The sequence below is a fragment of the Triticum aestivum genome, chromosome 3B (genome assembly GCF_018294505.1).
Source record: "Triticum aestivum cultivar Chinese Spring chromosome 3B, IWGSC CS RefSeq v2.1, whole genome shotgun sequence".
NCBI lineage: Eukaryota > Viridiplantae > Streptophyta > Magnoliopsida > Poales > Poaceae > Triticum > Triticum aestivum.
Genome location: NC_057801.1, coordinates 20478918 through 20494007, shown reverse-complemented (window position 1 = coordinate 20494007; position 15090 = coordinate 20478918). Strand labels below are relative to the sequence as shown.

The 15090-nt window shown below is 41.0% G+C and overlaps 1 protein-coding gene across 1 annotated transcript; it reads right to left on the bottom strand.

The window, feature by feature from the left end:
• Positions 1-8611: 8611 nt before the first annotated feature.
• On the bottom strand, positions 8612-10453 carry LOC123064421 (E3 ubiquitin-protein ligase SINA-like 3). Its single transcript, XM_044487910.1, has 5 exons — positions 9793-10453; positions 9503-9507; positions 9281-9353; positions 8793-8823; positions 8612-8724 (listed from the first exon to the last, which is right to left on the bottom strand). Exons 1-5 carry the CDS (start codon positions 10378-10380, stop codon positions 8612-8614), a joined length of 810 nt encoding a protein of 269 aa, XP_044343845.1. The 5' UTR covers positions 10381-10453.
• Between the last annotated feature and the right edge of the window lie 4637 nt (positions 10454-15090).

The following is a 15090-nucleotide window of genomic DNA, read 5'->3' as shown; positions in this document are numbered from 1 at the left end:
GAGAATTTATCAGGGGTTGTTTTTCAATATTTTTCCTCGGGTCAAATGGTTACCAGAGTGTTTGTAAGTGAGTTATCAACTTTGTTGTGTCTATATTATCATGTTATTTACATACAAGTTACCGGACTAGATTATTTAACATTTTTTGGGTAAAAAGGTTACCATGATGCTTGTACGCGAGTTATCATCTTTGTTTTTCTTATATTATCATGATGTTTGCGCAAAAGTTACCGGGGGTATTGTTTTCAACAACTTTCATTCTGGGGTTAAAAGAATTACCATAGTGTTTGTATGTGAGTTATCGGCTCTACTGTGCGTATATTACTATCATATAAAGTTATCGGAGTTTGTTTTTCCACTAAATTTTTCCCCAGTCAAAAGTTACCGGCTCTATTGTGTGACCACGGTTGTTTGTTATATTGTCAGATCGTGCATAAATTACTATGTTATTTACACAAAATTGATGTGTACATTATCCTGTTGTTTAGACAGAAGTTATCGGGATATGTTTCAATATTTTTTTCCGGGTCAAAATTACCAATGGTATTTGTATGTAAATTATCAAATCTACGATGCATAATCGTGCTATTTACCCATAAGTTATCACGGTCTTTGCGTCATAATTTACTAGGTCCACATGCGTCAAATACCATGCTATTTACACACAAGTTCCCGGTTTTGTCGCCTGAGAGAAACGGATCGAGTTGTTTTTCATTTCCACTCATTTAATAAGGTATAAAAACATGTAATCTTTGTGTAAAACCAGAAGAGAGAGTTAGCTCAATTGGTAGCGTGCTATGACCTCAACCAACAGGTTCTAGGTTTGATTCTTAGCGCCCCTTTTTTTTCTTTTCCACGCGCTAGACTGAAAAAAACCACATCGAGCGATTGTTGCGCGGGAGACTGGAAAAAAAATTGGATCGAGCGATTGTTGCGCGGGATGAGCGGATCGAGCGGTCGCCAGATTGTACGTGCCTGTTGCAAACCACCAGTCGGCAGGAAAATAGCATTGTCGTATATTATATTATGATACAAAGGTAGTATATGTAGTTTAGATGTTCACCACCTGTACCTGAAAGCTTAATTCGGATCTGAACATATTCAGTCAATTTCCGGTACAGCGATCTGAACATATTTCACTTCATTTCAGACAAATTTATACATGTAGAAATCCGCACGTATTGGGGTGCGGATTGCTAGTTATTAAGTCACAAATTGATTACACAAGTTGGGTGGAGAAATACAGTCAATATACTACCAGACAATATTCAGTACTGTGGACGACCGACATTAACCGCAGAAACAGAGCAGACAATATTCAGTTCCAGAAACTACGACGTTGACGGTGAGGCTGCAACCTTGTAATCTGTCCGCCGGCTCCAAGCCATCAAGCAGCTGCTGAAGCCGGAAAGTCTGCTCGATCACTGTGTCCACACGTCCGCGCTGTATCTGGAGCTGGCCTTCCGGGCGCGCTTCGAGGCCATGGCGCCGCACGCCGCCGCCGGTCCGGACTGCTGCAGAGAGGCCGCCATGCGAGCGCAGCTCGCCGCGCCGGCGTCGACGGCGTAGTAATCCATCCGTCTCTTCTTCATTGGAGAAGCCTTCAGCAGAAGAGATGAGGAGGTGGAGGCGCTGGTGGTGGTGCTCGTCGGCCTCTTCTTGGGCCGCAACGGCGACTCCTGGATCTGGATGCTGGTGGGGAGGCTGCACCCGGCGGCTAGCTGGAGCTGCATGCCCGTCGTCATCGTCGTTGGAGATGGAGACGCCGCTGCGGCCCTCTTCTTGGGCGGCAACAGCGATGGATCGATGATGGTGCGGAACCTGTGCTGGAGCTGGACGCCCGTCGTGGTCGTCATCCCAAAAGAATTCGTTCCACGATCTCTTCTTCGGATACGGGAAAATAATTTTTTTTTCAGCTTCCGGGAAAAGGTTTTTTTGACAGTATTTCAATAATTTTAAAAACTAATTTCAGATCTTTCGGAAAAACAGATTTCAATTATATCAAAAAACTAATTTCATCCATTTCTATAAGTTGTTTCAATTTTTTCAGAAAACACGTCTCAATAATTTCAAAAGGCTAATTTCACTCTTTTCAATAAGCTGATTTCGGTTCTTTCGGAAAATAGATTTATATAAACTAAGTTCACACATTTAAAAAAATTAATTTCACTCTTTCAATAAATTGATCTCAAATAATTTTAAAAAACTGGTTCAACTCTGTCTAAAAAACATATTTTAATTGATTCTAAAACTACGATCACTCATTTCGGAAAATTAATTTCACATATTCCAATAAACTAATTTCACGCACTTCAATAAATTAATTTCGGTAACTCCATAAACGGTTTTTTCTTTGACAAAACAGATTTAATTATTTGTAAGAACGCAATTCACTTTGTTCAATAAACTTATTTCACTTTTAAGGACTAAGTGAGTGTGGCACCATGGAACTCTACCTTCTCGCCGACTTGGCCGAGTAGATACCACTTGCCATGCACTTCCAAGGACCGGCATCCTCAACATTCATCATTAATCTGGACATACAAGAAAATGTTCCAAAGCTGGTACTCGAATAAATGTTCCGTGAAAAATCTCTAGTTAACTCGACCGGCCTGGTAGACAAAGGGGGCAATGTCTTTCAGCCTTGTCCCATCCAACCATCACGCATTTCAATATTTTCAAAAAAAGGCTAATTTCATCCATTTCTATAAGTTGTTCCAATTCTTTCAGAAAACATATATCTCAATAATTTCAAAAGGCTAATTTCACTCTTTTCAATAAACTGATTTCGGTTCTTTCGAAAAATAGATTTCAATAGACTAACTTCACAAATTTTTTAAAATTAATTTCACTCTTCCAATAAATTGATCTCAATAATTTTCAAAAAACTAGTTTGAACTCTTGCAGAAAACATATTTCAATTAATTCAAAAACTACGTTCTCTCATTTTGGAATAGTAAATTTCACATATTTCAATAAACTAATTTCACGCATTTCAATAAATTAATTTTGGTAATTAAAAAAACCGATTTGTCTTTAAGAAAACAGTTTCAGTTATTTGTAAGAACAAATTTCACTTTGTTCAAAAAACTTATTTCACTTTCAAGGACATGTCCGCACAAAAAAAAAGACATGCAAGAGAATGTTCCAAAGCTCGTAGTTGAATAAATGTTCCATGGAAAATCTCTAGTTAACTCGATCGGCCTGGTAGACAAAGGGGACAATGTCTTTCAGCCTTGTACCATCCAACCATCACGTATTTCAATATTTTCAAAAAAAAACCTAATTTCATCCATTTCTATAAGATGTTTCAATTCTTTCAGAAAACATATATCTCAATAATTTCAAAAGGCTAATTTCACTCTTTTCAATAAACTGATTTCAGTTCGTTCGGAAAATAGATTTCAATAAACTAACTTCACACATTTTTTTAAAACTAATTTCACTCTTTCAATAAATTGATCTCAATAATTTTCAAAAAACTAGTTTGAACTCTTTCAGAAAACATATTTCAATTAATTCAAAAACTACGTTCTTTCATTTCGGAATAGTAATTTCACATATTTCAATAAACTAATTTCATGCATTTCAATGAATCAGTTTTAGTAATTAAAAAACCGATTTGTCTTTAAGAAGACAGTTTTAGTTATTTGTAAGAACAATTTTCACTTTGTTCAATAAACTTATTTCACTTTTAAGGACATGTCCCCGCAAAAAAAAGGACATGCAAGAGAATGTTCCAAAGCTCGTAGTTGAATAAATGTTCCATGGAAAATCTCTAGTTAACTCGATCGGCCTGGTAGACAAAGGGGACAATGTCTTTCAGCCTTGTACCATCCAACCATCACGTATTTCAATATTTTCAAAAAGAAACTAATTTCATCCATTTCTATAAGTTGTTTCAATTCTCTCAGAAAACATATATCTCAATAATTTCAAAAGGCTAATTTCACTCTTTTCAATAAACTGATTTCAGTTCTTTCAAAAAATAGATTTCAATAAACTAAATTCACACATATTTTAAAATTAATTTCACTCTTTCAATAAATTGATCTCAAATTTTTTCAGAAAACTAGTTTGAACTCTTTCAGAAAACATATTTCAATTAATTCAAAAACTACGTTCTCTCATTTCGGCATAGTAATTTCACATATTTCAATAAACTAATTTCACGCATTTCAATAAATCAATTTTGGTAATTAAAAAAACTGATTTGTCTTTAAGAAAACAGTTTCAGTTCTTTTGTAAGAACAAAAATTTCACTTTGTTCAATAAACTTTTTTCACTTTTGAAGACATGTCCCCGCAAAAAAAAGGACATGCAAGAGAATGTTCCAAAGCTGGTACTCGAATAAAGGTTCCATAGAAAATCTCTAGTTAACTCGATCGGCCTGGTAGACAAAGGGGGCAATGTCTTTCAGCCTTGTCCCATCCAACCATCATGCATTTAAATATTTTCCAAAAAAAAACTAATTTCATATATTTCTATAAGTTGTTTCATTTCTTTCAGAAAACATATATCTCAATAATTTCAAAAGGCTAATTTCACCCTTTTCAATAAACTGATTTCAGTTCTTTAAAGAAATAGATTTCAATAAACTAACTTCACATATTTTTTAAAATTAATTTCACTCTTTCAATAAATTGATCTCAATAATTTTCGAAAAACTAGTTTGAACTCCTTCAGAAAACATATTTCAATTAATTAAAAAACTACATTCTCTCATTTCGGAATAGTAATTTCACATATTTCAATAAACTGGTTTCACGCATTTCAATAAATCAATTTTGGTAACTGAAAAAAACTGATTTGTCTTTAAGAAAACAGTTTCAGTTATTTTGTAAGAACAAAAATTTCACTTTGTTTAATAACTTTATTTCACTTTTAAGGACATGTCCCCGCAAAAAAAGGACATGCAAGAGAATGTTCCAAAGCTGGTACTCGAATAAATGTTCCATGGAAAATCTCTAGTTAATTCGATCGGCCTGGTAGACAAAGTGGGCAATATCTTTCAGCCTTGTCCCATCCAACCGTCACGCATTTCAATATTTAAAAAAGAACTAATTTCATCCATTTCTAGAAGTTGTTTCAATTCTTTCAGAAAACATATATCTCAATAATTTCAAAAGGCTAATTTCACTCTTTTCAATAAACTGATTTCAGTTCTTTCGAAAAGTAGATTTCAATAAACTAACTTCACATATTTTTAAAATTAATTTCACCCTTTCAATAAATTATCTCAATAATTTTCCAAAAACTAGTTTGAACTCTTTCAGAAAACATATTTCAATTAATTCAAAAACTACGTTCTCTCATTTCGGAATAGTAATTTCACATATTTCAATAAACTGATTTCATGCATTTCAATAAATCAATGTTGGTAACTAAAAAAACCGATTTGTCATTAAGAAAAAAGTTTCAGTTATTTGTGAGAACAAATTTCACTTTGTTCAATTAACTTATTTCACTTCTAAGAACATGTCCCCGCAAAAAAAAGGACATGCAAGAGAATGTTCCAAAGCTGGTACTCAAATAAATGTTCCATGGAAAATCTCTAGTTAACTCGATCGGCCTGGTAGACAAAGGGGGCAATGTCTCTCGGCCTTGTCCCACCGAACCATCACGCATCCCATAATGGTGCCTTGTCCCCATTCTCGATGGTGAATCAGGTATAGGTGTAGAAGAGCTTCGTGTCCACGGCATCACAAAGTTTGCCCATGCCAAACCACAATTTGCTTGGGTCAGTCCATTCAAGCCATGGCCAACGTAACTGCATCGCCCTCGCATTTTTTAGATGGATCACACCGAGACCCCCAAGGTGGGTGGGCCGGAAGACAATTTCCCAATTAACCTTGCATTTCTCTCTCAAGGTCCTAACAAGCCAGCGATTTAGGCCCTGAACCGACTTGGGATGCCCCTTCTCTACAGGAGATCGAAGATGTAATCCTATATAACTAAATCAAAGGCCTTGCGAATGTCTAGCACGAAAAGCAAGATTTGCGAATGTTCGAGGGATGAGGAGGCGCGAGATGGCCCGCCGCCGCACGGGGCCTCGCTCCGGCTACGTCAGCCGATGGCGGCGGCGGGGGGGGGGGGGGGGGGGCGATGAGGATGAGAGCTAGGGCACCAACAACAGAAGAGTCGCTTGTACTCTAGTAATAGCTACTATCTATCATTCATGTTGAGATGATTCAAATCATTTTATGTAATTTTCTAATGTGAATAAAATATCTGGTAACTGACTTCATCACCACCAAATGATAACATCGTATCCAATGAAAATTCTTGATGTGCTATAGATATTTTACATATATCACATGACTTTTATACAGTTGCCATGAGCTCTTGCTGAGAATATGAAGAAGGATAGGCTTAGATCAGGTGAGGCGTGATTTGCACGTGCACAAGACAAGCGAGTCACCCTACTGGCACTCATCAAGCCATTAGCAAAACTTTGTGTCACGTGCCTTGGGTGCACATGCACAACAAGACTCTTGTTTCTTTCTTAATATCGTTTGTTATTTAAATTCTTATTTTCATAATATGTGTCTTGATGTATACATTGTGGGACCCAGGCATGCCTGGATCTTGGGAGTGCATGCACATCACTTGTTTCTTTCTTTAACCGCACACATTTCACTTTCGACCAATTACTTACCATTCTCATCAGTGTAAGCCAGGCCTGAATTCTCAATTGTACATATATCACACTGTCATTGCTTTTGACCGTTGTGAGCCACACATATATAATCTCAAGCTAGATACGCGCATGCCAAAACCCTTCTCGCAGGAGATGGCCTCCAACTGTGGTGCAGCAAACCCATGGCAACAACAGCCGCCGCGGCCATCGCGTGAGGGCTACACATGGCCTTTTTGCCGTAGGAGGTGGGTCACACACCAAGCCCTTGGTGGCCACATGTACTCGTAGTGCTGCCGCAACAATCGCCACCGGAACATGCCGGTAAGCCTACCCCAACCAGCCTCCTCCGTGCCTGACTCTACTCTTTTGGGGTTGTGGCTACTTGTGCTTGCACCCGACCTTACCTTCTGGGAGGAATATTGCCGTGGAGGTCCTTGTCCGGTGGAGATAGACTTCATGGGTCTACTACATGTGCCCGAAGACGCCGCAGAGCCGTAGCTGAGTGAGAAAGCCGGCGAGACGATCGACCTAACCTTGAGGCTTTGATTCGTGGAGGGTGCCTGATCATAAGCAAAATAGATACGTTCGACGATAGATGAACATTCTGTATTATAAGATTCGTCCGAGCGTGTCATTTGTTTCATCTACCTCTTATTGTGTTCTTCGCTATTTAGAACTTCGGATTGATTTCAAGATGACATGATAAATATGGTGCATGTTCAAGATTCAGTTGCCTTTACTTTTTTCTAATTTAAATAGGTGTGTACCTGTGTGTTGCAACGGATCCAAGAATTTTCATGTTTACAATATAGTAGTTGAGTCAATTAACCTAACATCTACCATCGTGATTTCTACGTACATATTTAGTAGGTCCATGCATGGAACCCAATCTCATTGGCCATGCATGGGACCATAATGGATATCAACGCAACAACGACTGCAACATTGTGAGCACTATAATATTATTATTTATACAGAGAGTGTTATAATCTAAAAGGAAATCCATTTTATAAAGATTATCCTTCAAAAAAGGAAACATCACAGTGGATTATGAAAAGTGCACAAAAAGTGGCAAGCAAGCAAACAGTAAGGTGTCCATGCACTCTTACGGAGCAATAAAACATAAGTAAACAATTTACGCCGGGTGACCGGCTTAAGGCCCGCCCCACCACCTACGTCTTCTTTTACCTTATCCCTTGCGCGTCTTCCACCTCCCGCAAGCACCATTCCCTCTCTCCTCTTTTTCTCCACCCCTCCTCCCCACACAAGAGGGGCCATGCCATTGTTGCCGCACGCATCTTGTCCCTGATCAATAGTGAGGCCGTTGGTGTCGCGCTCCTTCCCCCACACGCCGCCGGATGCCTTGCGATGCGAGGAGCTTTTTTCCTTGGAGAACGAGAGCATCGGCCAAAGCTTGTAGTCCCATCTAATTGAATCAAAAGCCTTGCAAATGTCCAGCATGAAAAGCAAGGTTAGCTTTTTATTTCCATGGAGGCAACAGGCAAAGTTTCTGACGTACATGATGTTAACGCGGATACTTCTCTTCTTTATGAATGCACTTTGGGCATTGGAATCGATGTTGTTCATGAAAGGAGCTAGCAGACTGGAACACACTTTGGCAATGATTTTCACAGTGGTGTGTATGAGACTTATAGGGTGGTAGTCCAAAATCTCCTCACCTCAGCCCCATCTTTCTTGGCAGAAGAGCAATGTTTGCATGGTTAAGCCAACAGAAGCTCTTTGAATGCAAGTCGCCAAAAAGACGAATGACGGCTGGTTCCTCGCCGCTAGGTAGCGGAACCGGTAGAAAGCTCTTTTGTGGTGCTATGATACGAATCCAACACAATTATATTGCTCTTTCACTCTCCAAAAATGAATCTGTGTAGAGAAATAGCTACCACATAGCACCATAGTGTCCGTGCGTCAGCCAGTAGTTCAGAGGAACTCCTGCTGACCGACAGCAGTTCCTCCTCAAACGCGTAAAGAATAGGTGGCAGCGGCCGGGCATGCCGCACCAGCAGGTGGTGCTCTTAGCAACGTCGAGCAGATGTGCGGCTTGGTCGAAATCGACAAATAACTAGGTGACTGCTGACCAGACCTCGGAGTACGTGCAGGTGGTGCTCTTAGCGACGTCGAGCGGATGTGCAGTCCCCTCTTATATGCAGTTTGGTCCTTTCCGATGTCTTTAAATGGAATGGAAAAAAAGGACAAGGAAATCAGTAAAAGAGGGAAAATGGCATATTAATCAAGGTGTTCACCATCTGGGTCTGGGTGGTAATTTTGCTTAGTCTGTCATAATAGTGGCAATGTTGCAAAGCCAGATGTTCAGTGTCAAATATCCAAATTTCTCAAGTGAGAAGGGACTGCTGACCAGACCTCGGAGTACGTGCTAAAGAAAGCAGGCATCATTTTGGATATTATTTTTTTTCTTTTCTTAATTTGAGCCTTTTTGCAGGCGAAGAATCTGTTAGAAAGTTATTAAAAATATTCCAATCAAATTGTGTTTATGTTTTATGTTTCTATGGACTTAACCTAAAATTTGGTTCAAAAAATTGACAAGTTTTATCTTTCAACACTAACCAAAAAGATGAGCACGTATCCAACAAAGAGCATTTGAAATCTATGGCTAGGTACACTTACACGATCAACGTAACCCATTTCACTTGTTAGAAAGAGCATTTGAAACCCTGAGCAGTTTTGGTCCATGACACGACTTAAAAGCAGCAAACAACAAAGATTGCATCAGTCAGCAGAACCAAATGATCATTTAGTACTTCAGACACAATTTCAAGGCAGTGTCACAATTTTCATAGCATCAAACATTTGACCCGGCGCCTCCCAAATCAGTAGAACATTCCTTACATGAACTGGAATCCTAAACATAGTGCACTTCATCGAAACAACTACGAAGCAGAGTCTGAGATCATAAAGTCTCTTAGCATATACTTTCTCCATTTCATTTCAATAAGAACTACATACAGATGTATATAGACATGTGTACATTCACTCATTTTGCTCCGTATGTAGTCCCAATTGGAATCTCTAAAAAGACTTATATTTAGGACGGAGGGAGTACAAGTCATGAGACCCAAACAGTGAAGGCCGTGAACGTCCACGCTGAACCTTTACCACTTCAATCATACATCGCGTACTGGTTTCAGACATATGGGCTCACACACCTTTACTTTAGGATTAGGATCATCAATGGAGAACGTAAGCAAGGTACCCTTTCCATCATCAGTTATCTCATCCTTGGGCAGAATTAAGTTGTATCCCTTTGGTAGCCCATCAGACAAGGATGAGCTTCGTATTTTGTAAACTGATCTCTGATAATAGTCGTTCAAAAAGGAACCATAGGACATCCTACACTTGAACTTGGAGTTTATAGCTTTAGGTTGGATGCAGACAACAGAGATGGCATGCCCGCATGGCTCTAGTGCCACGTTGAGCAGGAAAATTTCCCTGTCTTTGGTACAAAGAAAATGTAGACCTGGTTCGAGGCAGAGCTCAACATCTTCGGAGTACTTGATGGTTGTACACGGCCACTTGTGCTGGGAGGCACAATGTTCAAGGATGGCGTCTGTTGGCCCTGCAAAGCTGCAGCTGGACGCCGCACAGAAACATGGGGCGCTCGGGCATGCCTTCTCATGCTCTTCTTTCTGGTAGTAAGTTAGCTTCTGGGCGCATCCATAATTGGCATTGGAGCAAGCGACCGTGACCGATTCCATGAGACATTCCATCCCTAGACAGCGCTTGAAGGTAGTTTCGGCAGAGCACAAGTGACACTTGTTGCGCACAAGCTTCGGACGGCAATACGAGCATAGGAAATGCCCCACAGAACACTATGGAAAAGGAAGAATTAGCCGGGTCCTCATGTGAGAAAAACTTTTTAACAGAATATCAACATGATAAGTCAGTACCACACAAAATTACGCAACTATTCATGAGTCTGTAAATTTGAAGTTGTGAACTTATAGTATGACCGAGATACAACTCCAAAGGGGGCCAGACCAAACATAATGCTAGTAAAGGGGTATAAATCATCTGCCCTTGATCCATATGCTTCTAGGGAACAGCCGTGGGCTAGAAAATGGTGTACAGTGTTGCAAACAGTTTCAGTCTCAGATCAAAATGTTTGTGTCCTAATTAATTCTGTACAAAAAAGGAAATTTCAGCGACCATAGCTACACCGATCCATGTTGTCTCAATAAACTGTTTTTGCATGTAGATACTATTGGGTATATATCATTTGAAACTTTGCCTATTCATCGTACGTACCTTTTCCAGCATAGTAGATAACATATGGTCTTTTAAGGTGAAAAGGGACAACTTTGCCCATGCCCATATGTGTATGAAACAAACATACACTTGTTAATGACTCGGATGCGCGTCAAGTCAATGGATCGAAGCATTTTCTTGGATGCATAGATCTATCATTATATATAGGACAAGGTATCATGTGAACTTCAGCTTTTCACCTTTTCCAACCTCCAGGAGAAGAGATGAAAGGAATAATCTAACGCTGTCGCCACCACCCGGATCGACCTCTGTCTCAACTTTGTGCTTTCAGTTTATAAACTGCAAGCAGCCCATGTTCTTTTCATGGTGAAAAGCACATGCATGTTAGTAGGACGTCCACGCTAGCTAGCTGCTCAAATAAGTAGGTTCGTTGTAGCTTCGAAAGTGTGCTACTAGCTGGTTTGCATGTTGCATGCTAACCGACCCTAGTTTATGTAGTCTAGCTTAATGGAACATCCATCTTCGTGGGTTCACAAGCCACCACTAGCACATTGATTCGTGCCTCGTTCTAAGCCAGCCAGGGTTTCTTTTAGACAAATTCTGAAGTTTCATGCACCAATGGGCTAATTCAAAAATCAGAACTGATGATCAGCATGGACAACCAGGGTTTAACCTCCTTTTAAAAAAAAGAGGTTTATCTAGTTTTCATAAGGTGTTATAGACGTATGATCGATGCATTGCATTTTTATTATTATTAAATACTACGATTGAGCAGCTCTTGAACTCAAGTTTTCTTAACTCTAATACCATACAGAATCACATACACCAACCAGTTCATCAAAAAGTTCGTCCATCTGCCCACATGAGATGCCCAGTCACTGATCCAACCTGATATCGCTGTTGTCATCGATTGTGGAAATGAGCACAGATTATGCGCAATCTTATAGTGAGAATGTTCCAATTCCTAACTCTTGTAGAATGTAGCCCTAGCTTTCCTATTTCTTGCGTTCTAAATTGTCACTTAGAAAAATATATTGTGTTAGTTTTGAGCACATATAATCCAGACATTTTTCTGTATTGTACCTGCACACGTGCATTTCTCTATCATGTTCGAATCATGTAATTTGAAAAAGAGCTACCGTACGTGGAGCAGTTTCTCGGATGCATCGATCGATCTATCTATCTATCTATCTATCTATCTATCTCTGTATCTATCCATCTGTTAATCCACTACGTACGTACGGTGGCACTAATTTAATTTAGTACACGCACGTTGTAAGCATAACACCACCACAAGATGGGTTTAAAAAGTGCAGGATGCATCCCACCTAGCAACATGTTTTTTTAAGGTGAAAAGCACAACTTCTATGCCACTGTGTGTCCCATTAACCATTTAATATGACACGGCCGTCGCTCCCAGTGTAGGGCATGGTAGGTAGCTTCTCTCCAGGCAAACTAGACACATTTGCCTATATATATCTATAGAGATATAGGGTCCAACAACACCTATTAGACCTACCCCTAACTAACCGATCTTGCTCCTATCCCTTCTCCATTAATTGACTCAGGTTAGCTAGTGTACGACGGTCATGGGCAACAGCAGCAGTCTCTGCCCCGATGTTGGACTACTTCGATGTGATTGCGGGTATGAGCACGGACACGATGATGGTGGGTCATCGAAGCCAGCACCGTCTAAGCTGATACCACGGCTCCCGCCACCAAGGTTCGGGAATCTCATAACCATGCTGAGCATCGATGGTGGCGGGATACGCGGGCTGATCCCGGCAGTCGTCCTCAGCAGCCTCGAGGAGAAGCTCAAGTAAGTAGACCACTAGTACCTACCTCACATTGTGGGTCATGTGTCTTTTCAAGCTGGACCAAGAGGAAGGGCATGTACAATGGTTGATAGAACAGATTTATCTTAATTTTTGCATGTAACTTATAGAGAAGACAATAAAAGCATGTCTACAATGGCTTATCTCTTAGCTTTATCGATCATAACTAGTTATTTCTAAAAACATGGTGAGACGTGTTGGGCTAAGAGATCATCTCTTAAATAAGATAAGACAAGTATTTTCTTATAAATTCTCTTTTTTTCACCTCAGCATTTATTTTATGTGGCACTCCTAAGATAGTACCATTATACATGTCCTAAAAAAAATCATTTGATCTCTTTGTTGATCTGTTCAGGACATTGACGGGAAAGATGCCCAAATAGCGGACTACTTTGATGTGATGGCGGGCACGAGCACGGGCGGCCTCATCGTCACAATGTTGGCAACGCCAGGCGATCATGGACGGCCAAAGTACAGCCCTAAGGAGATCCAGGATTTCTACATTAAAAACGGGCCTAGTATCTTCCCGCCAAAAAAGTAGGTGTACGCATCTTCCCAGCTAGCTAACTAATTCTATTTTTCCAGCAGTTTTATTATTATTATTATTACAGTTACTTTCTATATCGTGATGTGGTGTGCTATTTAATTACAGTTACTTTCTAAGGAAAATGGGCTTGGCCGGCGAAATTATACACGCCTTGAAGGGGCCCAGGTATGACGGCGTGTTCCTGCACCAAAAGATCGAGGAATTCACGGAGAAGCACACCCTCGCCAACACCCTCAGCTGGCTCGTGGTGCCTACGTTCGACGTCTACAGGCTGGCACCTGTCATCTTCTCCTCCTTCGAGGATCACTTGACGGACCCGCAGAAAAGGAAGAAAGAGACCAAACCGCTCTTGTCTGACGTCTGCATCGGCACCTCGGCCGCGCCGACCTACTTCCCCACGCACTACTTCGACAACGACCGTCCCAGTGGGATACGTCGGTCGAACTTCCACCTCGCCGATGGCGCCGTGGCCGCCAACAACCCCACCATGGCTGCCATAATGAGGGTCACCAGGGAGGTGCTACTCCGGAATCCGCACTTCCACCACTCCGATGTGAATTACAACAACTTCCTCGTCATCTCCATCGGAACCGGGTCATCTGTCAAGGAAAAGGGGGCGTACACCGCCGCGGACTGTGCCAAGTGGGGCGCTTTTGATTGGCTCTTCAACCTGAGCAACAAACACAGTCCACTCATCGACATGTACTCCCACGCCAGCTCCGAGTCGGTGGACTTGCAGGTCCGCATGCTCTTGAACCATAACCAAGCCGCTAAGTACCTCCGCATCCAGGCTCAGGTACGCGTTTGAGTCCATACATACTTTGATCTTCCTTGTGCACAAAAATTTATTAAGCACAGTAGGATCTTTTCCTATCATTTTGGGGGTAAAAAAACTCAAATAATTGTTCCACAAAAAACTCAATTAATTAATTGCAGTGTTTGTTATTCAAGGAGCCCGACATGTTGCCAATGGACAATGCGACTACGGAGAACACTGATAGCCTGGTGGACATCGCTCAGAAGCTGCTGGAGAGCAACTCGGGTAAGGTGGACTTGTACCTTGGGACTTACCAGACAAGCAAGAACGGCCCCACAAATGATGAAGAACTTGACCGCTTCGCCAAGCTTCTCGTCGCCGAGCGCTACCTACGCCTTGCAAAACAAAAAGAAGAAGAACAAGAAGAAAAGAGGGCAACTTCTGAAGCAGCACCACCAGCACCAACAACGTCTGTGTCTCCGGATGGATTCAAAGAGACCTCCATAGGTTTACCGGTCGGTGACACACAGGAAGGCACGTGATGGGCAAAGTATTTCTTGCATACGACTTTCTTGATTATCGGTTTTTTATTTTCTACTCCTCAGTCCGAAAATACTTATCGAAGAAGTAGATGCATTTAGACGTATTTTAGTTCTAGATACATCTATTTACATCCATTTCTTTGATAAATATTTATGGACGCAGAGAGTAAGCACCATGCAGCGTGTGCGTGTACACGATTTGGCTGCTTCATTTCTTTCCATGTGGTGTGCAAGCATGCGTCCGGGTTGATCACTTCGTGGGATGGCACGAGCTCAAAGTGATTATGCATGGCGGCATTACTATGGAGGAGGACCGAGTGGCTGTGGATGGCACCGCCGGTAACCAGCTCGCGCTCGGTCCAACGTCCAAATTTGAATTTGTTTTTCTCTTTCCGTTTGTATCAGATCCGACGGCTCGCTATATGAGTCCTGTCGAAAATTTAAAGGAAAAAAAATAAAGAAAATGCTGCAAGTTTTATGCAGCGCCAATTGGCATGTGTCTCCTTCAACCACCTGTATTATGTATGCAT

Bases quoted from the DNA above. Each gene is read 5' to 3' on its own strand.
- LOC123064421 (XM_044487910.1), bottom strand. From the start codon at position 10,380: ATGGAATGTCTCATGGAATCGGTCACGGTCGCTTGCTCCAATGCCAAT. The intron at 8,824-9,280 runs GTAAGTGTACCT...TTCCATTTAAAG, and splicing joins AAATGGGTTACGTTGATCGT to ACATCGGAAAGGACCAAACT. The intron at 8,725-8,792 runs GGGACTGCACAT...CTGGTCAGCAGT, and splicing joins GACCAAACTGCATATAAGAG to CACCTAGTTATTTGTCGATT.